The 27,413-nt window shown below is 45.6% G+C and overlaps 1 protein-coding gene across 8 annotated transcripts in view; it reads left to right on the plus strand.

The window, feature by feature from the left end:
- Window positions 1-22,481, plus strand: part of Kat6b (lysine acetyltransferase 6B) — a 167,533-nt gene extending 145,052 nt beyond the window's left edge. For 7 of the 8 annotated variants that reach the window (XM_021637496.2, XM_021637502.2, XM_021637497.2 and 4 more), the window contains 5 exons: window positions 10,767-10,998; window positions 11,421-11,580; window positions 12,132-12,446; window positions 14,455-14,746; window positions 18,400-22,481. In XM_021637496.2, the coding sequence (XP_021493171.1) occupies window positions 10,767-10,998; window positions 11,421-11,580; window positions 12,132-12,446; window positions 14,455-14,746; window positions 18,400-20,933 (3,533 nt within the window). In that variant the 3' untranslated portion in view covers window positions 20,934-22,481. The remainder of the gene's footprint in view (window positions 1-10,766; window positions 10,999-11,420; window positions 11,581-12,131; window positions 12,447-14,454; window positions 14,747-18,399) is intronic. The other variant, XM_021637499.2, reaches the window with a different exon arrangement.
- The last annotated feature ends 4,932 nt before the right edge of the window (window positions 22,482-27,413 follow it).

Genomic DNA, 27,413 nt, shown 5'->3' on the forward strand with positions numbered 1-27,413 from the left:
AGACGCAGAGAGAGAGAGAACAAGATGTCTTTGTGTTCTTAAGACTAAAGTCCTGCCCTGTGCTTTACCCCAATGCTGGATCTTTCCCCGTGAATTCAAAGAAGTTAATCATGTTCTCCCTACCATAACAGAAGGTGCATCTGAGGACACTGCCGGCCTGCCTTCCACCCGGCAGCTTTTTAGTTGCCTCCAGTTAAAGACGTACAGACCATAGCAAGTATTTTTAGAGAAAAGATAAAATGAATGGTGCTTGTGAATTTGTTTTAAACATGCAAACAGTTTAGATACCTCTTCCCTGAAGAGAAGTCACCAGATTTCATTACTGCTGGGAGCTTTTCAGAGGATTTTCTTTGAAATACCTTTCTGCCAAGTTTTCATAATAAATTAACTTTCTTTGACCTCATCACATATAATTTAATAGCTGCTGAAGGGTTAAAACCAAGGAAAGAGTGATTGTGTATCTCAATCTCCATTTTTCTGCAAATTACACAGGAAGTTTGTTTCTGTTCTGCAGAGGGTAATTACAAGAGACAGTTATATAATTTACAGTTCAGTGTTCTTGTCCACAGTCACATACCGCCGCCTTGGTGTATGTGCCCTCCTGAGCGTGTGCGCTGCCCTTTGATTTGTAAGTGACGGTTGCCATATGCTCACTGGCAGTGTAGCATTGAATTGAGCTCTCAGTGATGAACCGCGGCTATTACCGTGTGTTTGACTTCCTGTTATTTACGTTCTTGGTGGCTCTTGGATTTAATAGTCGCCTGGTAGTGAGCAAATGAAGCTCCCTGAGCTTTGTCTCCAGCTAAATGTGGAAAGCAGTATTTTGGACAACCTAGCCAGCACATGTCTAGTGTGCACACAGTAGATACTCAACCACCAGAGCTCTGCCTGTACATTCCAGTACCCTAGAAGTTGGCACTCTGGTGATTAACAGTGGCCACACGGGAAGACTACTGGAAATGATGATTGTGGTATTGTGGATAATGCTTTGCCCATATTAATATATTGTTATGGTGCCTCCATTCTAGCTACTTCCAGTGTTAGAATCAGTTTGCACAGCAGACAATTTTGTGTCATTCAAGGGAATCAGAGAAATGTACCATCTGTCTGCAAGCTCAAAAAGGAGTCATTGATGTCTTTCAATACTGCATGAGGCACATTCTTGTAATGTCAGCGCACTGGAGGCTGAGACTAGTAGATCACTAGTTCAAGGCCACTCCATAGCAAGATTCTGTCTTAATAAAAGAAATCCTTAGATGTGTATGGCGGTGCTTGCCTTTAATCCCAGCACTTAAGACATTGAGGCAGGAGGGTGGGATTGGGAGGGAATGAGAGAGGGGGCTACAGCTGGGATACAAAATCAATAAACTTTAATTAATATAAAATAATAAAAATTTAATTAAAAAAAGAAATTGAGGCAATTGGATCTCTGTGAGTTGGAGGCCAGCCTGGTCTACTAAGCAAGTTCTAGGCCAGCTAGGGCTATAAAGTGATACCTTGCCTCAGATAGATTGATAATAAATTCCTGGTTTTTCAGCAGTATAGATAACAAAAAACCCTGCTAGTATGATACGACATTTACTCTTGTTTCTCTCACACCTAATACAAGTCCCTCCGTGGCCACAGCCACTAGCAAGTCAGCCAGTCACTTAACTGCATGTATCACCCAGCGCACACTCTTGCTGCTGGCAGTGGGCTGGGCCACAGCTTGACATAGCTATGTATTACCAGAGGCTTTGTGCCTTAAATTGCATTCAAAACCACTTAGCAGGTGTGCGAGGGAAGGGCGTGAGCGCTGGGTAGCTAACCCAGGACAGACACTGCAGATGTTTCTGAGCTTTCCATTTTAAACAGTTCAGTCAGACCAGAGAAGGAGCTGGGCTTTGATTTTAGAAAGTTGTCTCAAGGTTGGACAACTCTGTCTTCAGGTGCACTTTGTTTGAAAACAAAGGGAAGGTAGAAAGAGCTTTGTTCTCCCACTTTTCCTAAAGCCATGCTGTATAGAGTCTGCATTTGCTGTGTGAAAGCTCAGTCTCTAGACCGTGGTGCTGGTGGACACACACCACGTCACACACCACATCACACACCACGGAGAGGGGGGAGAGTGAGTGGTATTTGAAGGTTTGTGAAAGGAGTGGGGAGGGGAGGGCGAAAAGGAAAGGGAGCTACATGTCTAGCTTCTAACCACCCTATCTGGGTCTTGTTTTTGCAGTGTCGGGTTTTGAACCTAGCCTCACGCATGCTAGGTTACCACTCTGCCGTTGAGCTGCACATCCCTTTTAACTGTTGTTATCGATAAGTTGCCCAGGCTGGCCTTGAGCCTTCAGTCCTTTCACAACTTACTGAATAGCTGGGATATACAGGCTGTGCCACCAGGCTGGCTCCTGAGCCTGATTCAGAAGCAGAGGCAGTATCCACAGTAGTGTAAGCAAACCTCACTCACACCCAGCTTTGTTGGGTGAGCTGAGATGAGTGCATACATGCCCCTACAGAGCTTTGGGCCTATAAAAGTGGCCAAAGAACACCCAGCTTTGCTTTTAGTGATGGCAATTCAGTTGTGGTCTCTTGGCAGCAAAGTGGTTTCATGGGTGTTACACTGTAGGGCACACAGCATTTGCTGAAAATGCATGCTTTATACCAAGTAGATGAGTTTAGTGGAGAATCTGAAATCATGTAGCTTTTCAATAGGAAATTCTTGCTCAGGAGTTTGTGCTTGTATGTGAAGTTTTTATTCAAGTTTCAACTTCGGTAGCAATCCAAGGAGAGTGGAGAACAGCAATTTAGGTTTGTTTGTTTGTTTGTTTGTTTGTTTGTTTGTTTTGCTGATAAGTTATTTTTTAGAGTCTTTTTTTCAAACAGTCACTAGCATGATGAGTTTTTTTTTTAAGAGAAGAAATGGTTTTAAATTACTTCTTAACTTTTCTCTTTTAAACTTTTGCTCTTCCTAAAATATTCTAGAGTTTAAAATAATGTTATTCAATTTAATGTGTGTGGGTGCCATAGTGCACTTGCAGAAGTCAGTTCCCCAATCATGAGGGGCTGGGGAGTCAACTCAACTTGTCAGCAAGAACCTTTATCTGCTAAGCATCTATCTACCAGAATGTAGAAGCAGCATTTTCCCATTCTGTCATGTCAAAAGCGGGGCCTATAGTACTCTATCATCTCCCAATAAAACTGCCCCTGGGCGATAAATCAGAGCGTGGTTGATATTTGGGGAAGGGAGTTGGCTTTGTGAACAGTTTGGTTACTTTCAAAATATGTTTATATAAACATGAAAAATTTTTTAACTTTAAACATTTAAAAATAATCTAAATTAATTGTATAAAATAATCTAAATTAATTAATTAATCTAAATTAATATGTGATATTGGCTGAGTATTCATCTCTTATTCTATACTATTTTATCCTATATCTCAGGACCTTATTTTCTATGGGTTGAGTTTATTTTACAGTTGTCTATCTTCTCAAGAAAATAATTCCGCACCCTGGAGGCAGAGGCAGGTGAATCTCTGTGAATTTGAGGCCAGCCTGGTCTACAAATCAAGTTCCAGGACAGCCAGGGCTGTTAAACAGAGAAACCTAACAAAACAAAAAATATCTTATCTTCCCCTGAAGCAAGACATATCTTGAGTGACATACCTTACTCTTGCACACTGTCCTAGCTTTGGCTGTCAATGTGACGCAGCCAGCACCATCTACGAAGTCTTAGTGGGAGGATTGCCCAGATCAGATTGCCTTAATCAGTGGAGTGTGGGAGGGCCCAGCCCATGGTGACAGTGCCATCCCTGTGCAGGCTTTATAAGAAAGCTAACTTAGCAGCTAGGCATGGTGGCATACACTTTTAATCCCAGCACTTGGGAGACAGAGGCAGAAGGATCTCTGTGAGGCCAAAGCCAGCCTGTATAGTGACCTCTAGGACACCCAGGGCTACGTACGTACAGACTTTGCCTCAAAAAAGAAAGAAAGAAAGAAAGAAAGCTAGCTGAATGTGAGCCAGCATGAGCCAGTGGTCTCAGCTCTATTTCTTGCCCTGACTTGCCTCAAATAAACTTTTTCCTAGAGTTCAAGCTAAATAAACTCTTTTTCCCATAGTTGCTTTTGGGAAGAGTGCTTTTTGTCACAGCCACAGAAAAAGAAACTAGGACACAATCAATCCTCAGTTCCGTTTGACTGTGAGATCTTTGTGAAATCCATTCTGCACTGTCTTCACTAATGCTTTACCCTCTGCCCAAGTCTCCCACCTTTGGTATGGGGAAGATGTATCCATTTAAAATTCTGGTTTAAAGGCAGTCCTCCTCGCTTAATAATATATTTCTGGACCAAACTGTCCTGGTGTAAGCAAGAGCTGAGACTAAGAGAGGAGACATGAATGTTTGCGACAAGCCTGGAAGTGATTCACCAGGCCACAGAGGAGGACAACGCAGCCAGTTCTGATGAGAGGTGGATAAGCTAGGGTCAGATGGAAGGGGAGGAGGACCTCCTGTATCCATGGACTTGGAGAGGAGCATAAGAATAGATGAGGGAGGGGGCTAGGGCTGGGATACAAAGTGAATAAACTGTAATATCAAAAATAAAAATTTAATTAAAAAAAAAAGAAGCAGCATAGCTAGATCAAAGGAGAGGGCCGAGAGCTGAAGAGACTTCCCGTTAAATTGGCTCATCTCGGGTCTTGTCTCGGGAATTTGTCTCAGACTGCTTCCGTGCAGCAGAGGCAGCCCTGGCTGTAGAGCTCAGTGCTCCATCGCAGATGTACAGCACCCTCTGTGACAGGCTCAGCAGAGGGAGGAGAGTCCCTTTCCCTGCCGTCTACCCCGACTGTGAAGTGTGCATCTAAACCACATCTTCCTCTGGTAACTGATGTAGATTGGCTGCTGCCTTCAGGATCATCCACAGCCACCAAGGAACCATGGAAACTTGTTGACAAACTCCAGCATGGTCTGTAGGCTTGAACACATGTTCTGTGTGGAGGAGCATGAAGACGACCTTCCTGGAATGGTTGTTGGGCAGTAGGCCTTGTTCCACATTACTGAGAAGGAGTTTAGCACTAACATGGTCTTTCCAGAAGCTAGTGCATCTTTGAGAAGAGATGTAAGACCATGACTTAGAGAAACAGCCTGAAATGAGACATGGGACAGGCGTTTCCCAAAGACATGCTGTCTCCATTCCCTCATTTTTCTGGTTTAAGCCATTTTCCCAGGACACACTGAGTCTTCTAGAATATGTGAGTCTTTGTAATATTTGTATGGGGACCCTCATGGTTCTGCTGAAGCCCGGGGCGGTCATTGTTTGTGGTTTAATGGGCTAGTTGTTTCTTCAGGGTAGTCATTGAAGTTAAATACGTGACAGCCAAAAGGAATTTGGGAGCAAATTATGTTTGCCAGGAATTTTCAGTAGCAAATTTATTAGCTATTCCTGAGGCCAAAGGGGAGTGGCTTTTTCTTTAATTAAATTTATATTTGGATGGTGGGAAACTAATGAGACAGTAAAATGGTCTTCACGTGTCTCAAGCAAATGTAGGAACAGGAAGGAATCTCATCTCAGTCTGACTCTAAACAGCAATTTGACTTCTTTCCATCCACATTTTCTTTATTTCCCCTATGTTGAGGGTTTTTAAGTCATCCAAATGATTGCCTCTAGATTGCATTCATTCATTATGGTGAATAATCCTTACTAGCTAATCGTTAAGCTAAGCATTATTCTGAGTGTTCTTTGTTAACCGGTGTAATGCTTCCAGTAACTTGAAGAGATCAGTGTGATTATTAGCTGTGTGGTCTGAGTGAGGATTCAGACACACAGATTACTAAATCCGTGCTGTGGGTCTCACAGCTGCTAGATGGTCCTGCGCTGCTTGTGGCTCCAGAGCCTGTGCTCCTGGCTTCTTGTGTATTCTATAGATGACACTTCTGAAGTTCTTGTGGTCTTGATGCTCTGTTTTCAAAGTTATTGTTCCTCATATAAAAGAGATGGTGTCTAAGTGCAGTCCAGGCAGTCCACGGGCCATAAGTATCTCAGAGTAACGCTCCTTAACCCCTTCATTCGTGACTGTAAAATGGAGTTTTCCAGAAATGTCAGAACCTGTGATAAACATAACAAACTAAGGACAAAAGTAGACATTGACTGTAAGGTGAAAATGTAAAACAAGCTTTCTCACTTTTGTTTACATTTTAGAAAGTATAGGGAAGGCTTTTTTACTATTTAAAATTATAGTAGCATCATAAGGCTTATTGCTGTTTTAAAATTAATAAATATCATGTCTCAGGAAAACCAACACAGTTCTTTTAAACAAAAGCTCTTTGGAGTCTTAAGTAAGTGTTTAAAACATAAAATTCTGAAGCCAAGATGTCCTAGAACCGCTGTTTTAACAGTTTACAAACCACTTCTGCCTAGAGATGCTTCCCCTCGGGTCCCACTCTGGACCTAAGTTGGAATTCATGTTGTAGCTGGAGTTGTTTGGTTTGTAGTGACACCCAAGCACAGAACAGAGCAATCCACCTACTCAGACTCTAGGTAACAGGCAGCCTAGTAGGGCTTTAGAAAATCCATTCTGTTCTATTCTCTACCGGCAAGGAACTGATGGGCCTTTACTCAATCCCATTGTGCATTCAGTATTTCTCCCACTTCACAAACCTTTTTACCTAGCAGCTCTAGAGCTGTGGCGCTTAGGGTCATTGGCCGTGGAAACTGCTAACATGCCCTTCATCCACATGGGCACAGTGCTGCTAGCCCAGGAAACAAATAACAGGCTGTATGGCCCAGTGAGTGAACTGCCACCTCCAGGAAGCTATGTGGCTAAAGGTGTCAGGTCTCCTCCTCTCTTAAGTTGCCATAAGTCCATGGCCTGGTGTCAGTCCCCGGGCCTGCAAAGCCCAGGCTGTCTTCTGATGTAGGCCTTCCAGTGGCATCTGCTAAGCTAAACAGGTGTTGGTGAAAGGTGTGTGATCCTTGGAGATTATCTTCCCCTAAAAGCAGCTGACGTCTCTGAATTCTCTGGGCAGATGGGAGTTGGCTGAGTAGAGTTCATATGGTTTGGAATCAGACGATGACAGGTAGAAGTGTACAAGGATGAGGGGTGACACTTTTGAGGAGAGAGACCCTTGCCGAGAACATTTTTTTCACTCTTGCTCCACTAGGTCCTCTTGAATATCACTTGTTCAAAAGGAGGGAATTTTCATATAAACGAGGGTTGGGGATCAAATTGGTTTTATTATTTTATTATTATTGGTTTATTTATTCATGTCTGCAAAAACAAGCCGGGGTACTGTGAAAATTGACACTTTAGGCCGTCCTAAACAGGTGAGGTGCACTGGGCGCTGTGCTTGGGAACACTGTTTGTAGACATCACAGCGTTCACTTTCCCTTCAAGAGTATCATCTTAGAGTTCAGCATGGAAGACTTTGGCTGCCACTCAGACCTCACCTCTCCCCTTTACGCACTTCCAGTAGAGCAAGCGAGGAAGCCGGAGTGTGTGCTAATATAGGGTAGCTATTGCAGGTAAGGGTGTATGGGTCACTCGGTTTTCAGTGACAAGGTTCTCACTCCTGAGGGAGTGCTGTTTGCCAGCACCTTTGCCTCACAGGCAAGTTCAAGGGAGTAATTTCACCAGTGATTAATTATACTGCAGCTCCTGGGATTTCTCTTCCACACATCACTTTGTTTTCCATCTGAAGCAGTAGGTTTCCCCAGGGGTAGTTGAAGTTTCTGATTGCAAGTGTCCTGCGTTAAGGAGAGGTGTTAGCCCGCCGTGGGAGTCTATTCACCAGGGGTGTATTGTACTTGTTTCAGATGCTTCAGGACAATACACCGGCTTCCAAGATAAGTGCTTTTTATTTCCCTGCATCTTAGATCAATTATTTGGAATCTTTTTGGTAAGTTAAATTTAAGAGCTTAAACCATCACATCTCTGTAATTACTTAATAAGTCAAATGTTCTTACCAAAAATTGCCGTGTCTGCTCTATATTGTAATTGTGCTTTGAAGAGCCAAGAGAAAGTAGGAAGGAACGAAAGGTGGCAAGAAGCCCCTTAGTTAACACCCCATGTTTTGCAGGTCAGCGTAATTCAGTGCCAGCAGCTCAGCTCCTTCCAGGCACGTGCCTGCTGCAGATGACAGTTACAGTCCGTCTTCTGTCACTCAGCGCACAGCAGTAGGCACAACGCCCTTCTAAACGGCACAGGATTTCATTCTGCATGTGATTTCACTCAACTACTAAGAAATAAGAAATTTATTCATGGTCATTTTTATTGTTCCTGGTGGATTCTATTTAACATCAGCACATCCTCCTTCAGGGGGAGATTTTATAGACTTCCGAATGGCTCTTTGCAGAAGTGCCATTTTCTTCCTTCTAGCTGCAAGTTCCTTGACGGTTTCTGGGTTCCTAAAGAAGGAGGAGACACTTGATGCAGGCAGTGCCAAGCAGGCACTGCAGGGCCTTGGCTTTGTGTGGTGTGCGGTGTCGGTCCGCCTCATACCTGAAATGTGTGCAGTGGGTTCTGACTGAATGTCAGCTGTCTGGTTGTGTCCTCAGCCCCCTGAGAGCACCCTCCCCTCAGCCCCCTGAGAGCACCCTCCCCTCAGCCGAGTGCTTGCAGACCCTGCCTCCCTCGCCTTTGCACGTACAAAACAGTAAGGTGTTTGCTGGGGAGACCAGTGCGCTGGATGCCCGTAAGACATGAAAGCTTGTTGTCCTCAGCTTCTGGAGCAGCATCAGTTGGGTTCACGGAAGTGTCTTAGGCACTTTTGACATGGCAGTAGGAGTGAGGATGAAAGCCTTATGCTCCTATGCTCCCCGGGGGTTCAAGTTGCCTGCTTGCCTGAATGACCTCACATTTTTAGACCCAGAGTGCAAAAAACAGGAACAGCTCGGTAAAATGGGGGAGGAGGGATTCTGCCTCCTTCTTAGTTCAGACTGTGGGAACATAGAGACAGAACAAAAAGCTTGTGCTTTCTGGGGAAGGAAGTCCTGTGCAGTGGAGAGCATAGGTGAGGGTATGAGCTGATTCACCAGCCTTCTGCTTGTGCAGAAAACTTTCTCTAAGGGCCAAATTACATTTCTACCTTCAAGAGTGGGTGAACCATTGAGCCCCAGGGGACTTCCATAGCCACTACAGGGAACTTTTAATTGTGGGATCTCACAGACAAGGGTTCTCATCCATGGTTCTATATCCACCCCTGCCCTCCCCTCTCAACCCCAACTCCTACAGGAGAACAGAGCTGGGCCTCCAGCTGATTAGGTAATTGTATCAAAATGTGCCAAGCACTTAGAAAGCAGGTGACGGATGTGCCAATTATCTGTGTTCTGAGATTTGGGCTTCCTTCGCTATTCTGGCAGCAAAGCACTCCCCATGTTGACAGCACTGGATATGGGCTGGCGTCAGCACAGTAGCCGTCTCAGTGGCAGTTCCTGACACCACTATTGAAAGCTTCAGTCTATAGCAAAGTGATGCGTCGACAATGGTTTGGCTGTGAGAGTCTGGTGCTTGTTTGCATTCAATCAGATACTTAATGAGATGAGTTAAGCCAAAAGTCTTAGGCAAAACCCGATGTTTATTTTATTTCTATTCTGTATGACATTCAGATTAAAGCCATCAAGATGCAGAATGCTGTTGAGGTAGAATATCGTGTTCTGGATTTCTGTGTTATTTTCAGTGGTTTTGAGAAACAGGAAAAAAGGATCAGAGGCATTGATTTCTCTTTGTAACAACAACAACAACAAAAAACTAAAACATTCTTGCAAGTGCAGCCATTTTGGAAATGTAGATAAAGAATAGAAATGCTGAAGATTTGGGTGGTTATCGAGCTGCCTGGTTTGGTAATTGCTGCCACCTACTGTATGTGGTTGATGTTTGTTTAAATCCAGGAAGTTCACAAAGGTGAGGCTGTTGAAGTAATTAGAGCAAAGAAGACATCGTTACTTGACAGACAGCGTTTTTTTCTCTCTACTCCACAAGTGGCTCTTAATTACCAAGACAGCCACCAGCTTTCATTCATTTACTCTAAGTGGATTTAAAGTTTTCTCATTTCAGAGTTTCTTTGCCAGAGAGCCTGTATATGTGAAGCTTCGTGTGCTCAGGGTTTTCAATATGCATATGGAAGAGTGTGCTTTTGTTATGTTTTGTTTCTATGCATTTTATTTGTAATTTGTAGGAGCAACATTCTGGAGCTGACTTAAAGGTTAATTTTCATGAAAAGGATAAAAATAGAGCTAGCAAAGAAGACATGAGTTGCTACCATGGAATTGAAAGACATTGTTTTATTAGTCCTAAAACAGCTTCAGATCAGCCGGCTGGTTAAACAGAGCAGGCAATACAGACTGTGTCAGCCGAAGCCCTTTTATTAAGCCCCAGCTGCCAGAGGGCCAGCGGATCCTCCTGTGGAAAACAACCTGCCCGTTAATGTCCGTGTGGGCCTTCCCTGGGACCCCTGAGTGCCTAACATTCTGAAAGAATCTCAAGCTTGCTGGGGATGTCAGTGTGTTGAGACTCCCCAAAAGTAGGATCTTTAGTCTTAGCTTTCAGTCTTTGTGACATATACCACCATGTATGTTTGCTGCTGCCAGCTGTGTGAATTGGCTTACAAGTGCCACCCAAAAGATTGACAAGCAGAAATCTGACGAGGTGACATCACTGTAATTGGAAGAGGCGACTTGCTTGACAGGATATGCTCACCTGTGTGGTGCTCTCCCCTTGACGCTGACATTGTTTCTGGTGGCTCCTGGACCTAGCTCTGGAAACAACTAAGCTGACTGGAGCTGTGCTTTTTCTGCCCTAGGCTATTTGCTTTCTCGAAGAGAAGGCCAAGCAGGGTCTCCCGAAAAGCCACTTTCTGATCTGGGCCGGCTCTCCTACCTGGCCTACTGGAAAAGTGTCATCTTGGAATACCTCTACCACCACCATGAGAGGCATATCAGCATCAAGGCCGTCAGTAGGGCCACAGGCATGTGCCCACACGACATTGCCACCACTCTGCAGCACCTCCACATGATTGACAGGAGAGATGGCAGGTGAGCCCCCAACACATACACACACACACACACACACCAGTTGTTTGTCCTTTTGCTGTGCTTTCCATTTTAATGATCTGTGTCAAAGGAGTCTGGGTTGGTTGGGAACTTTGTTTTGTTTTGTGTTTAAGGCAAACTATTGTAGCCTTAAAACTCTTGTTGCCTCTTGTAGGCAGGCTTCAAACTCGTGGTGATCCTTCTGCCTTGGCCTCCTGAATGCTGGGATTGCAGGCTATTTGTCTTATTTTAGATAGGGCCTCACTGTGCAGCCCCGGCTGCCCTTGAGCTGCGTTTGTAGACTAGGCTGGCCTTGAACTCACTGAGACCCTCTTGCCTCTGCCCGCCCAAGTGCTGGGATTAAAGATGTGTACAACCATACCCGGCTAGCTCTCAGCTTTTGATTTCACCGTACTCTATTACAGATTTGTCATTATTAGAAGGGAAAAGTTGATACTGGGCCACATGGAAAAGCTGAAAAACTGTTCCCGACCCAATGAACTTGACCCGGAGAGTCTAAGGTGGACCCCAATTTTAATTTCTAATGCTGTGGTTTCTGAAGAAGAGCGAGAAGCTGAAAAGGAGGTAATGATGAATACTTTCATCCTGAATTGTGACTTTAGTCTTGTAGATTGCTTAAGCTGAGAGAGTCATTAGCATAATTGTAAAAGCTCGGTTATGTAGACAGAGCTTATGAAATGAAAAAGCACTAATTTATCCTAACTGAGTAAGATATGACAATTTTATTGAGTATGAAAAGCGGGACATTTATCACTGATCGTAAAGCAGCACCCTCAGCACTGACAGCATGTAATCAGATCAGGCTTGGTCTGGGCTGCAGTGCCGCCGTGTCCGTCGATTCCTTGTGTCTATGAACTGCTTGGAGTGCACCATGCAAGTGAGCATGTAATGTGGTGGTAAAGGACGGAATCGCTCCACTGCATCATTAATACCCTAAATCCCATGAAACCCAGTCATCTCAGCTTTGCTATCCTAACTGAGGCACAGGGTCCTGAGATGACACAGCATCCGACTGTCCCAGCCACAACTCGCTTAAAGGCCCTACTGCATTGATCCTGCAGGCTCCAGCTGTGTAACTGCCTCTCACTGTTCACTGTTCTGCGCCCCGCCCCCAGGCTGAACGACTGATGGAACAAGCCAGCTGCTGGGAGAAGGAGGAACAAGAGATCCTGTCATCTAGAGTTAACAGTAGGCAATCATCCGCAAAAGTACAATCGAAAAATAAATACTTGCATTCACCAGAAAGGCGGCCAGTGGCAGGGGAGCGGGGACAGCTGTTAGAGCTGTCCAAAGAGAGTAGTGAAGAGGAGGAAGAGGAAGAGGAGGAAGAAGATGATGATGAAGAGGAAGAAGATGAGGAAGAAGAGGAGAACATTCAGACATCTCCCCCACGGCTGACTAAACCACAGTCAGTTTCCATTAAGAGAAAGGTGTGTGTGTGTGTGTGTGTGTGTGGAGCCTTCCAGCCTGTGAGCTGTTTTCAGTCTATCTGGCTCCTCTCTGCAGTGTTTTATTAGTTTTTGTTTTTGTAGATGTAGTTTATGTGTGTGTGGTCTCACTGACCCAATGTCGTAATCATTCATCGTACAGTTGTGGCTGTGTTTACTGGTATCAGCAGCATGCTAGCTCCCTAAGTTTGGTGGTCACTGCCACCTGCTGGTGTGCAGGACAAGAATAAATCCAGTCATGACAACCACAGGGGGTACCAGAGAGTACATGGCCAGCCTTCAGGGCCTGGGGAGGTCACACTTGACAACATCGCATGACTCACTGGAGGGCCAGCCACATCTCAGAACTCCAACCCAGTGCTCCTGCCTTTCATGTCCCTCACACACATAGAGTTGTGTGGAATTTCAGACTCTTGGTTTTGCTGCTGGTGTTCTGCATGTGTGGCCAGCTACACAGTAGTGAAACTCATCATCGTGTCATGGTGGTTAGTTACCAAGTGGTTTCTCCAGTTTACACCAGCTCATGCCCAACGGTACAGAAAGTCATGCACTGGGTTTCTTTTTTTTTTGGGGGGGGGAGTGTCTGTAAATAATTGTTCTCTCACATCTGCTATCCTCATCTGCCCTTTCTATCTGTGACATTACAGCAGGGCCAGATACTGCTCATGTCGTCTCGACATGGGACAAATGAACATTCTTCCCCAAGGCTGTCCTGAGAGCTGTTTATTTGTCAGGTGGTTTGCTGGTCTGACCCAGCCAGGTTCCTTCTTCCGGTGTGACAGTTGGAGGCCGCAGAGGCTGCCGCATGGCGTGCACTGCTGGCTCCTGGGCATTTTGCTTCCCTCTGCAGAGAGCACATTCCTGGATAATGAGCAATGTGATCTAAAGCATGGAAAGCAGAATCATGCGGGACCTGACACCGCCCTCCATACCCATTCAGCCTGAAGGAAATCAGCTCTTTATACTGGCTGGTTTGGGAAAGTCTCATGGCTTAGGAAGTGTAAACAGTTGAAGGGAACTAAGAACAAGTGTTAAATTACTGATATGTTTAAATTTTAGAATTATTAGTAGGCCTATATATGTTCTTTAAGAACATTGAAAGCATTTTAAAAATGTAAGGTGCAGGAGGTCTTTGGTCCTGTTCATCTGGAGGTAGTGCCCCTGCCCCCTCGCCATGCTGGGAATGGAGCTCAGTACCTTATACATGAGAGGTAAGTGCTCCACCAGGGAGCTACACTATGGCCCTAGAGGCCAGCACTCATGTGGACACACTGAACCTCGGAGAGCATTTCCCTCAGTCTCATGGCTCATTGACACGTATCTTAGCATCGAGTCTATCGGTTCCTTTATTTAAATTTTATATATTACATGCTTTTTCTCTCCCCTTGGGAAGACAGCTTATTGTTGCAACCTTGGGAGATCATTTGTACCAGTATCTGATTCAGAGATTTCATCACTTTTTAAGGTATCTTCCATATCAAAATAGACTGTAAAGTTTCTAATTGCTCACATCCCAGCAGCCACCAGTCTCTGTCTGTTGTTCTCTAACGAGTAGACAGCACCTGGGACAAGGAGGCTGGTCCTCCGCCCTGCGTGCTCCTCACAGTGCAGAACAGGCACAGAGCAACAGTGACGACTGCAACACTTATAAAACCAGGTTCTAGAAACAGTCTGATAGGCCAGATACTGAAGCTGGCAAGTGCCCCTCAAAAATGTGTGCTAGAAAAGCAGTGCTCAGCTTTCACAGTCTGCAGTCAGGTTGCTAGGGTGTTCTCCCTCAAAGCATTGCTTGAGTAAACAAGTGCTTTGCCTGTGTTCTATCGCCCAAGAGGGGTGGTAAACATCAAATGGAAGGTTAAGTACAAAGGCATTGCAGAAGTCCTGACATGTAAGATTCTCAGGCGCACATTCAGTACACATTTGCTGCACACCACCTCAAACGTTTCATTTCTCAGGAGCACTTATGTATTATGTTTGGAATTAATTTCAGAGGCCTTTTGTAGTAAAGAAGAAAAGGGGTCGTAAGCGCAGGAGGATCAACAGCAGTGTAACGACTGAGACCATTTCCGAGACGACGGAAGTGCTGAATGAGCCCTTTGACAACTCGGATGAAGAGAGGCCGATGCCGCAGCTGGAGCCTACCTGTGAGATCCAAGTGGAGGAAGAGAGCAGGAAGCCAGTTCTGAGGAAAGCATTCCAACATCAGCCGGGGAAGAAAAGGCAAACAGAGGAAGAGGAAGGAAAAGACAATCATTTCTTCAAGAACGCTGCCCTTTGTAGAAGTGAGTGGAGGGTCACACGGGCTGCAGCCGCCCAGATCCACAGGTGTGCCAGTGCACCTGGAACACGTGTCGGCTCTCGTTCGTGTTCACAGTGGCTCGTCCATTTTTCCTTGGAGTGGGGTTTTGTGTTAGACAGCCTCTAAAGCAGAGTAGTCCTCTGGTGGGTTCTACTTCTGTAGAAACTGTGTCGGCTCATCCTCAGGAACTCTGAAGACCAGAAGGAAACACAGTGTGTGCTCCTTGATACCACTGTGTGGTCCTCTACCTAGTGTTTTTGGACTTCAGGGTATATGCCGCCCGTGTGAGCACTGACTGTGCGGTTGTTTTTCTTGAAAACAACTTGTCAGGGCATCCTAACATTCAGCAGTGTCTGAGGGCCTACTGTGATCCAGAACCATCTGAACTTACCCACGCTGCCAGTAGCAGCTTTGGTAACAGGCGGTGATACAGACATCCCAAAGGCAGACTTCTTTTGAAGTTGACAGGGACACCCTCTCCCCCATCCTCTACAAATGTGCCAGACGCCAGTGAGTGGCCTTTGCTGCCCCGTTTAAAGCACATATCCCTTACCTTGTTAGCACAGGTTCTCCAAGGTAAGTGAAGAAGATCTGTGGAACAGCCTTCCTATAGTTGGAAGGCTGAAATAGCTGCCCAGACCGAGCTGCAGCCTGGGGAAACGCCCCGTCTTTCTCAGAGAGCCACAGGGATTGCCATCGCCGCTGTTCTTGAGAGCATAAGCCAACACCTCCTTGAATCCTTCAAGAGTATCTGTTGTTCCCTTTTTTGTTCTTTTTAAATTTCTTCCTTTTTTTATTTTTTATTAATGACAGGCTCTCACTATGTAGCAAACTGGCCTGGAACTCACTATAGGCACACTGTCCTCAAACTCAGAGGTCAGCCTTCCTCTGTCTCTTGGGTGCTAAGATTAAAGATATGCACACTACACTTGGCCTGTTCTCTCTTATCTACCTCTTTCTCTGTCTCTGAGACAGTTTTACTTGGAACTCAACCTCTTTCAGCTAGCCTTTTGCCTAGTGAGCTCCCAAGACCTGTGAGTCTATCTTTGCCAGCGACTGAGAGGTTCCAGGCACAGGGAATCCCACCTGGCCTCCTGAGTGCGAGGAGCCTGAACTCAGTCTGCGTGGTTGTGCGGCAGGCACTGCACACTGAGCTGTCTCCCCCAGCCTCTCGTCTGCATGTGAGACAAGCTGCAGGAGAGGTCACTTTCCAGGGGTGGGGGTCGGGCCTCATTTCCACTTGTAGGTGTTTGCTTGGAAGCCTGTAGATGAGTTACCTCTGCCTTGTTCCTGTTACCTTTTGTGGTCACATTCTACCAGATTTCTTTCACAGTCATCTCCTTTCTTATAGGTGATTCTCAGAGAACTCATCTTCTCATGTAGAGATGTATTCCTATAGAAACTGATAGGATCTGGGCTCCATAGAATAATAGGTGCGGGTAGAGGCACTTGCTACCTAGCTGACAACCAGGCACACAGACTCACTTATAAATGTAAAGAGCTGTTTTACTTAGACACACAGACTCACTTATAGATGTAAAGCGCTTTTTTTATTTTTATTTTTTTATTTTTTTTAGATTTAGAGTCTAGGGATGAAGAGATGGCTCAAAAGATTTGTAGTCTAAATTGGAAGGTGATAGTTGCATACCTTTAATGCCACCACTCGGGCAGGAGACAGGACAAGTGAATCTCCAAGTTAGAGGTCAATCTAGTCTACAGAGCTAGTTCTGAGACAACCAGGGCTACACAAAGAAACCCTATCAAAACAAAACAAACAAAAAAACCTTAGAATCTAGACATTGACATGGCTGATTCCTGCTGCTGTGAACAGAAGAAATGGTCTGAGCATCCTTAGGAAGTTGGCCAAGGCCTGGAGCTGGGCATTTGTGCAGAATCATCCTATGTCACATACGTGTTCTCAGCTCATCAGTGAGTGTAATGCCTGTAGGAAGTTTATGACAGTCATTTTAATGTGGAAATTATCTTACCTTTTTAGACTCATTTCATTCTGCATCAATTCTATGACTGTTTTATTCTCTAAAATACTGTTTGTTTGTTTGTTTGTTTGTTTGTTTTGAGACAGTGGCCCTGGCTGTCCTAGAACTCACTTTGTAGACCAGGCACCACCATATCTGGCTAAAATAGGATTTCTATTAAGAATGTTACTCTTCAAAAGCTTGCTCTTTAAATTGACCACTGATTCCCTACTTGATTCTTGATTTCCTAAAGATGTTAGGGCCTGGGCATCTGACGTGTGCATATTTATTCATATGAATATTTGTTTGCTGTGTTTGTATAAACAGACATTCTTATTTCTGTATACAGATAGGCACAGAAGAATAGGTTTTAGAATTGCAACAAAGTGTTCAATTACACCCTGTTTCTAAATCAGATTTTACATTTGAACAGCCAACTGATCCCAGATATACTATGAACATAATCACTGATGGGGGGGAAAAACTGTTAAGTTTGGTAATACTATGGTAATTATATTGTCCGTTATATCATTCACACATCATGATCCTAAAGATGATGATGATGGTGATGATAGTGACGATGATTGCAGATACACTATGTAGTTACTCTTTCATTTCAAAGGTACACAAGTATGCTTTTATTGCCAAAGTAAGTAATGTCTGGGACTGGAAAGATGCTTCAGTAGTTAAGAGCACTGGCTGATCTTCAAGAAGAGCCAGGTTCCATCCCCAGCATGTACATGGTGGCACACAGTCATCTATAACTCTAGTTCCAGGGTTGCTGAGTCCCTCTTCTGGCCTCTTCTGTCACAAGGCATGTGCATGGTGCATAGACAAACATGTAAGCAAAACATCCACACATAAAATAAAATAAATAAACACAAAGTTATGTAATCTGAGATTATTTAAATCTAGCAAATTGGGAGCTGGAGAGTTGGCTGCTCTTCCAGAAGATCCCGGTTCAATTCCCAGCTCCCACACGGCAGCTCACGGTGTCTGGTCTGTAAGTCAAATTCCGGTGGCTCTGACTCTCCCACACAGACATATATGTATGCCAAACACCAAATGTACATAATAAAAAAATAAGTATCTGGCAGGTGTTCAGAAAGAGAAGGTCCTGTCCTCAAGTAGGAGGCAAATTAATGTTCTGAGTGCAGTGATGATTTAGGTATAAGCTAGCGTTCATCCTGCCCCACTGTATTTCCAGATCTCTTGATGAAATTGGTTTGGGTTTTGGGTTTGTTGGTTTATTATGTTTGTTTGGGTTTTTTTTGTTGTTGTTGTTGTTTTGTTTTGTTTTGAAGTCCTGGCAGTCCTAGACTCACTTTGTAGTCCTAGCTGGTCTTGAACTCAAGAGATCCACCTGCCTCTGCCTCCCAAGTGCTGGGATTAAAGGCGTGTGCCACCACTGCCTGGTGAAATTGGTTTTTTCTTTTACTTTTTTAGTATTGTGGAACTCCCAGCTTTGACATCATAGGATGTCATTTACTTTCCTATGCCTGGGTTACTCAGCTCAGTTCATGCCACAATATTCCCATCAACTCTCCAAGTGCTAAAGTGAAAGCAGTGCTTGCTAATGATTTTAGAGAGATATGTCCAGTTGTCTGTGGTTATACTTTCTAAAACTTGTGCTCTTCTCTCTTCTTGTCTCTTCATTAAGAAGATGTGGTTGATAATGCGGAAAACTTGAAAGAAGGCAGCAAAGACAATCCTGAGCCTCCAAAGTGCAAACAAGTGTGGCCCAAAGGAACAAAGAGAGGGCTCTCCAAATGGAAGCAGAACAAGGAGAGGAAGCCGGGGTTTAAACTGAATCTGTACACCCCACCAGAGACACCCATGGAGCCGGACGACCAGGTGACAGCAGAAGAGCAGAAGGAGCTTTCGGTGAAAGAAGACAAGGGCAGCCCTGTGGAAACAGAGAGGGAGGTGACAGAGGCCGTGGAAGCCCTGCTGCCTCAGGATGGGAACAGAAGGGAAGAGATAGGTGCACCTGTAAGTCCACATAAATCACCAGGTGAAAAAGTAGATGAGGAAGACCTCATCAAAGGGGAGGAGGAGGAGGAAGAGGAAGAGCGGGAAGAACAGGAGGAAGAGGAAGAAGGAACTACAGAAAAAGACCAAGATGGTGCTACAAGTAAGGAAAAAGAGGAACCAGAAATCTCCATGGAAAAAGAGGAACCTGTGCATTTGGATGATCATGAAGAGGAGGAGGAAGAGGAAGAAGAGCCATCTCACAATGAGGACCATGATGCAGATGATGAAGATGACGGTCACATGGAGTCTGCAGACGTCAAGGGAGGAGACCTCCCCAAGGAACCCTTCAAAGATGCACTTGAGAGCCAGGAGGCTTTTTTAGACCTTAGTGTTCAGCCTAGCCACTCTAATCCTGAGGTCTTGATGGACTGCGGCACTGATCTTGCAGTTTCATGTAACAGTGAGCCAAAAGAGCTTGCTGGGGACCCTGGAACCGCCCCTGAGTCTGATGAGGAACCCCCAGCAGAACAGACACAGAAGCAGGACCAAAAGAACAGCGATGACAGTGATGCTGAGCTCAAAGGTGGAGGCACAGCCACTGTGGAGATTGACTCGGAGACCGCCCAGGCTGTTCAGTCTCTGACCCAAGAAAACAGGGAACAGGATGACACCTTTCAGGATTGTGCCGAGACTCAAGAGGCCTGTAGAAGCCTGCAGAACTATACACACACAGACCAAAGTCCTCAAATTGCCACCGCGCTGGACGAATGTCAACAGTCAGACCACAGTAGCCCCGTTTCATCTGTCCATTCCCATCCTGGCCAGTCAGTTCGTTCTGTCAACAGCCCCAGCGTCCCTACCCTAGAGAACAGCTATGCCCAAATCAGCCCCGATCAAACTGCCATCACAGTGCCACCTCTGCAAAACATGGAGACTAGTCCAATGATGGATGTCCCGTCAGTCTCAGATCACTCACAGCAAGTCGTAGACAGTGGGTTTAGTGACCTGGGCAGTATCGAGAGCACAACGGAGAACTATGAAAACCCAAGCAGCTATGACTCAACCCTGGGAGGCAGCATCTGTGGAAATGGCTCTTCCCAGAACAGCTGCTCCTACAGCAGTCTCACCTCTAGCAATCTAACCCAGAGCAGCTGTGCTGTCACCCAGCAGATGTCCAACATCAGCGGGAGCTGCAGCATGCTGCAGCAGACCAGCATCAACTCCCCTCCAACCTGCAGCGTCAAGTCTCCCCAAGGCTGTGTGGTGGAGAGGCCCCCCAGCAGCAGTCAGCAGCTAGCTCAGTGCAGCATGGCCACCAACTTCACCCCACCCATGCAGCTGGCTGACATCCCCGAGACCAGCAATGCCAACATTGGCTTATATGAGCGAATGGGTCAAAGTGATTTTGGGGCTGGCCACTACCCACAGCCATCTGCCACCTTCAGCCTTGCCAAACTGCAGCAGTTAACTAATACACTTATTGATCATTCATTGCCTTACAGCCATTCCGCTGCTGTGACCTCCTATGCAAACAGTGCCTCTTTGTCTACACCATTAAGTAACACAGGGCTTGTTCAGCTTTCCCAGTCTCCACACTCTGTCCCTGGGGGACCCCAAGCACAAGCTACCATGACCCCACCCCCTAACCTGACTCCTCCTCCCATGAATCTGCCGCCACCTCTCTTGCAGCGGAACATGGCTGCATCAAACATTGGCATCTCCCACAGCCAAAGACTGCAGACGCAGATTGCCAGCAAGGGCCACGTCTCCATGAGAGCCAAGTCGGCATCTTTGTCACCGGCTGCCGCCACCCATCAGTCCCAACTCTACGGGCGTTCCCAAACTGTAGCCATGCAGGGTCCTGCACGGACTTTAACAATGCAAAGAGGCATGAACATGAGTGTAAACCTGATGCCAGCGCCAGCCTACAATGTCAACTCTGTGAACATGAACATGAACACTCTGAACGCCATGAACGGGTACAGCATGTCCCAGCCAATGATGAACAGTGGCTACCACAGCAACCACGGCTACATGAACCAGACACCCCAGTACCCTATGCAGATGCAGATGGGCATGATGGGCACCCAGCCATATGCCCAGCAGCCAATGCAGACCCCACCCCACAGTAACATGATGTACACGGCCCCCGGGCACCACGGCTACATGAACACAGGCATGTCCAAACAGTCTCTCAATGGGTCCTACATGAGACGGTAGACAGCCTGTCAGCCCACAGAGCCCACTGGGCCTCACTATTGGATTGATCTGCACAAATACCTTTGAAGAGTACGATTTCAAAACCAGCACTGGTGTGAATGCAAAAACATTTGTAGGCACCAATTATTTAAAAAAAAAAAAAAAAAAAAAAAAAGCTGTATGCAGCAGAAAGCCTTATACAAGTTGTTTTTCTTTTTTCCTTTTTTCTTTTTTGGTACCTTTGTTTCTGTTACTTTTATATAAAATCTGCAAAGGAAGGCCTCTCTTAGGACTGGAGTTTAGCAGCAGCCACGCTTTGTGCCTGCTTCCATCAACAGTGTGGACACAAGCCCCTCCCCAAATCCTCCGGAGCTTTTTCCTTCCTTGTCTACTCCGTGTAAATGCCTTTAGCATTTCAATTACTGTATATTTTGTTTAAGTGACACTTCAGCATGCCGCTAATGTCTTTGTTAGTGACAGTGCATTTTGTAGTACTGTACAAGTGTTGTGCTAACGGTAAGCCATTTCTTAAGTTTTTTGCCTTGATTAGGGTACCCTAATTTGAGGGTTGAAAAAAAAAAACTCTATTTTTGTTAATTATAAAACTGTAAAGAGCTATCAGAGCTATCCCCGCCTGGTTAGTCAAGGGGATTTATCACTAAATGTTTGGTGTAAAGTTGAGACCCTTTTCCATTTTGGTGGCAGGTTCCTTTGGGGAAAGGCAGCTTTCTGTTTTATAAATGCACACTTCTGTTTATTGAATGAAGCATATCTCAGTGTTTATCTGTCAGGTTTTGAAGCATTTCATATATGTCCAAATACTTGGCAGGATTTAAAAAAAATAGTGAATTTGGTGTAAAGTTGCTATTTTATGGAAATGCCTCTAACTTTACATTTTCATTCCATCTGTAGATTTTTCTATCTTTATAAAATATTGGAGTTATTTTTTAAGGAAAAATAGAAAGGTAGCTTGTGAATAGCTAACACTAAGCTTACAAATCGCATGTAAAAAAGCAGAAAGGTTATTTGTGTCTGTTTATATTGCTTCCTTTTGTAGCCTTTGTACCTGTACAGGTGACAGTGAGGGCCCAGCGGAGAGGCGTGACCTTGTAAAATAGGAGCCAGCAGCACTCTTGTATTTATCTGTTCTCTTTTTAGTCAGTTACTTCAAAAAAAGAAAAAACAAAAAACAAAGCTGTACATTTTAACATAAAATAAATTATGATGAGCCATTTTTAGCCTCTTGTGTCCTTGTCATATTATGATTGATGGAGAGTGACCAGCAGGACTGTGTTGTGGTCACACCTCAGAACGCATACACACTTGGGGAAATAAATTATCTAGTGTAAATTGGAGTTACGAGATTTTTCTGATTTGTTTTGACTTGGGGGGTTGGCAATAAATAAGAGTAATATCTAATAAAACCATCACATATACCAAATACGTATTTAATAAATTAATTTATAATGGATTTTAATGCTTTTCATGAAAGTTTACTTTTATGCTGGTGCATACGTTCTGTATGCCAATCATTGTCTTTAAAATAAAGTGAAATTGTTTTTTTCTTTTTGACTTTGATCTTCATTTGCCCAAAGCTCCCACACGGATATCCAGTTGCTGCTTTTGTACCATCTGTAGAAACCCCCAAGGGCCTGGTACCAGCGAGCTTCTTTTTTTAGCAATTCTGTCACAAGCACACAATCGGTGATGGTGTGTTTCAAGATTCATTTCTTTTAAAAGTGTGAAAGTTTCACTCTGAATGAGTGTGTGTTTCCTTTAGTGTTTATAGTTTAACACATGCACATCCACAAAGTGAATGTTTCTAGACATTTTATGGCATTCAGAGAAAATATTGACTGGGAGTTAAAGTATTTGCATACTTAAGCAACAAATTTAGAAGTAAAAGCTTGGCATGGCACCTGTGTGTTGTTGGCCCACTAACTTTACAAGGCGTCTAAACACAGGTGGGGCTCACAGCTCGGCAGATTGCAGACAAACTTGGCCTCAAACAGGCAGGATAGCCTATGCACACCAGAACCAAAGGTGACCCCAATAAAGGAAGCCTGCTGGGATCTAGCTTGGTGTTCTCACCGTTGCTTGCCTTTAAGCGTGTATGTATGCGCTGCCTGTACGGCAGGGCTAACCTCCACTCCCATCACGCCAGTGGAGGGATATTATCTGAAGCAGGTGAGGGAAAGGTTCTAAGTAGGCCCTCCTTGAAGGCTGCTAACGGAGGGAGAGCAGAGCGTATTTGTGGGATAGCAGGCGATTGTGTGCAGTGTGCCTGAAGCAGTTGCCGAAGCAGGTGGGGGTGGCTGAGGGTCCCAGCTCTTTGGAGGACCAGACATCTGGCAGGAAGCCGTTTTCTCTGTCTAGGAGCCTCCCAGTCCCCTTTGAAACTTGTATGTGCTAGTTTAGTATTTTCCTCTTGTGTTAAGAGTCTTTGGGGGCCAAGTCACTCCCCTTCCCTTTGACAGTAGCCTGTTAATCACTTCTGGGTTTTGGGTGTCTGGACCCCAGTGCCCCACCCCCTTGTTTCACAGTCCAAGGGAGCTCATGGTTGAAGTGCTAGCCACTGCTCCACAGCGGTCAGAACATGTCACAGCGAGCCTATCACTGGGCCCAGAGTCTAAACATCCCTTAAAAAAAAGAGGCTGTGATACCACTTCTAGGCATATATCCAAAAGGGGCTCAAGTACACAATAAGGACATTTGCCCAACCATGTTTGTAGCAGCTTTATTTGTAATAGCCAGAAGCTGGAAACAGCCCAGATGCCCCTCAACTGAAGAATGGCTACAGAAATTGTGGTACATCTACACAATGGAGTATTACTCTGCAATGAAAAATAAGGAAATGATGAAATTTGCAGGTAAATGGTGGGACCTGGAAAGGAACATCCTGAGTGAGTTGTCCCAGAAGCAAAAAGACACACACGGTATATACTCACTCATATAGACATATAACATAGGATAAACCTACTAAAACCTGTACATCTAAAGAAACTAATCAAGAGAGAGGACCCTGACTAAAATGCTCACTCCCCATCCCGAAAGGCAAAGAGGATGGACACCAGAAGAAGAAGAAAACAGGAAACAACCTAGGAACGTGCCACAGAGGGCCTCTGAAAGGCTCTGCCCTGCACACTATCAAAGCAGACGCTGAGACTTATGGCCAACTGTTGGGCAGAGTGCATGGAATCTTATGTAAGAAGTGGGAAATAGTAAGATCTGGAGAGGACAGGAACCCCACAAGGAGAGCAACAGAACCAGAAAATTTGAACACAGGGGTCTTTCCAGAGACTCATACTCCAACCAAGTACCAGGTATGGAGATAACCTAGAACCCCTGCACAGATGTAGCTCATGGCAGTTTAGTGTCCAAGTGGGTTACATAGTAATGGGAAGAGGGACTGCCTCTGACATAATCAAATTGGCCTGTTCTTTGATCACCTCTCCCTGAGTGGGGAGCAGCCTTACCAGGCCACAGAAGATGACAACGCAGCCACTCCTGATGAGATCTGATAGACTAAGATCAGAAGGAAGGACAGGAGGACCTCCCCTGTCAGTGGACTTGGGGAGAGGCATGTGTGAAGAAGGGGGAGGAAGGATGGGACGGGGGGGGGGGGAGGGAGGGCCTTATGGGGGGGATACAAAGTGAATAAACTGTAGTTAATAAAAATAACCAAATTTAATAAATAAATAAATAAAGAGGCTGTGTCCGAAGAGACCCGTCCATCCGATCTAGCTGTAGAGCACTGGGCCTCACTGGGAAGCGTGGCTTAGAGGCATCATTGACTGAACACAGCTGCTCTTTAGACTCAAGTCCGCTCATAGCCTACATCTTCAAAATCAACACTCTGTTCTCTCCTCTGTAAGAGTGGTCATCCAATGCTAGCTTCACTTAAGTAGCTCATGGTGCCTGCCCAAGTAGACAGGCCTTGCTTGCTGACGTACTGTTAGAAATAATGACTCAGATAGCTTTCGTCAACAGTCCTCCCTCATAAACTGCACCTATTGGTCAGGAGGTGGAGGCAACACAAAAAAGTTAATTGCGCCCAACTCACCCATCTAAAAATTTTAGGCTGCAATATGCCCAGATCACTAAGTCAGCCTCCTAAACACTGTAGTCTGAAATGTCCCAAATTTGTCACCTCTCTGATGTGAAGGCTTGGCTGGTGAGCCTGTGATGCCATGAAATCTGCGCTGATCTGTAAATGATCTGTAAATCTGTCCTTGGTTGGGAGGGAGCATTAAAGCGCAGGACTCTGGAGCCCGGGAGCAGGCTCCACCACTGTTTTCTGGGGCGGTTTCCTGCCTCTTCCTCTGCCAGGCCTCTGCTGCAACCCTTGGGGCTGTATCTTTCCTTCCTCTTTATCTTATCCGGCACAGTGACTTCAAGCTCTAGCCACTTGTAAAAGGCACCCAGAATTTCATTTCCCTCCCGTCATGAGCACTGCTCTGCGCTCCAGATTCCCAAGTCAAACTCTAGAGCTCCCTGCTCCTCTGGACCAAGCACAAGCTCCCCTCTGTCCTCAGTGAGAACCCCTCCTGCTGAGGAGGAGGACCATGGATTCCTTTTTTAACATGTTTTATTTTTGTATTATGTAGGGGTGTTTTGCCAGTGCTGTGTGTGCCTGGTACCCACGGAGGCCAGAAGAGACACTGGATCTCCTGGCACTAGAGCTGCAGACCTTTGTGAGACAGCATTCGTGTGCTGGGACTCGAACCTGGTGCTCTCAATCACTAAGCCAGCTCTCCAGCTTAGGTCGTGAATCAAAGCCAGCTGCTTTTCAAATTAGTCCAAGGTAGACTGAGACTGAGCCTCAGTCAATGGGGAAGCCAAGCTCCTCCCCCTTGCCTTAAGGATAAAAGATGGAGGCCATCTTATCCATTTGTGGCACTTACCAGCCCCGTTTGGGTTGAGGCACACCTTTTTTGCAGTAAGAACTGGCCTTATGTGCTTTCCCAACACCCCACAAAGTTGTCTAAAACAGGCTTCTCCCCACTGTTTCCCTCATCTCCCTTATCCTCCACTGACTACATTTTATTACCATCTGCATTTTTTTAATTTGCCTACCCAAGTTTTGGAATGTGCTAAATCACAATAATGTTTTCAACCAAGTGAAGACAGCTTATGAAGTCTTTAAACCCTGTTGATAAGATTTTTGTTCCTCCTTTCTCTTACCTCCAAGTCCCAGGAGTCACCAGGAAGAGACCAGGCACCCAGCTTCAGGTTCTGCTTCACTAGGACACCCTGTGGCTCGAGGTATGGGCGCGGGGGGGACTGTGTGATGTCCTACCTCTCCTACTCACGAAAAGTAAAGTGCTGACTTGTCTCTGAACACCAAATGGATAAGACGGATAGAGAACTGAGGTCAGAGGGGCCATCAGGATGCTCTCGTGAAAAGCCCAAGTAGGAGCTACCTTGACCTGAGGCTCCCAGCACACCAAATCTGAGCATTGAGTCCATCCTTGGTCATTGTGCTATGCCAGTGTTCTTTCCCTCAGAACCAGAGTTGTGCTCAACCTGCCAAGCATCTGCCCAGCTTAGCATGTCTCCACCTCAGTCTTGGGCCTTACAAGACCAGGTGACTGTGTTTGCTTTCAGCTTTGCCTGTTGCTTTTGCAACTTTGTGGTAATGTTCTTTTTTTTTTTTTTTTAACTTATTACAAGACCAATATTGTAACTGTGAGGGAATCTCAAGTAATCTCTACCCCTGAATGTATTAAGAGGACACCTAGAGCACCCTCTGGAGAGTTCCTGGAAATCAGCCTGACCACAAGGTCCTAAGCTAAAGATGTCATGGTGGCTTGGATGGCTTCACTCCAACACCCCTCCAGCAAGAACATCCTCTTGGACTCTCAAGTTCACACTGGAGACATGGGCCCTTCCCCACATTCCCCAGCCGGCCTTAGGCCCGGCCCTGATTTCTCTAGGACACTGTCATGCTTGGTGCTCCACTGCGGTTCCCCTCTCTCGACATCCTCTCTCCAGTCCCATCTTTTCAGGGCTCTGGCTTCCGGAAGCCAGCAGGCCAGGCTGTGCTGCTGTGTCAGGGTACTGGCTTAACTCCTGAGACAGGTCAGCTCACACCGGAGCTCAGCTGTGCCCTGCCCTACCCTCCATGCAAACCACACATTTGCAAATACTTCAGGGTGTGAGTGAACACAAGCCACTGTTCTGCCCTTACTGGAACCAAAGGGAAAGGGAGCTTTCTGGTCCCCTAGAAATGTGTCTGCTGCCTCTCTTTCTCCCAAATTGTGAAGTTACCCTCTTCCTTGTTCTACTTTAGCACAAGTCATGTGGGTGGTGGCAGCTCTGGCTGGGATACAGGGAAGGGACTTTTGTGCCAAGGCTCTAGACTCCACGCCCACCCCAGCCAGGCACACACACATGCTCATTCTTGCTTAGGCCCATACCTGCCGCCATGGATAAAGAAACATGGTTCTCCTGAGGCTTCCTCTTAAACAATAAAGCCTGTCCTGTAACACAGCTTGCCAG

The sequence above is a fragment of the Meriones unguiculatus genome, chromosome 4 (genome assembly GCF_030254825.1).
Source record: "Meriones unguiculatus strain TT.TT164.6M chromosome 4, Bangor_MerUng_6.1, whole genome shotgun sequence".
NCBI classification, from domain to species: Eukaryota; Metazoa; Chordata; class Mammalia; order Rodentia; family Muridae; genus Meriones; species Meriones unguiculatus.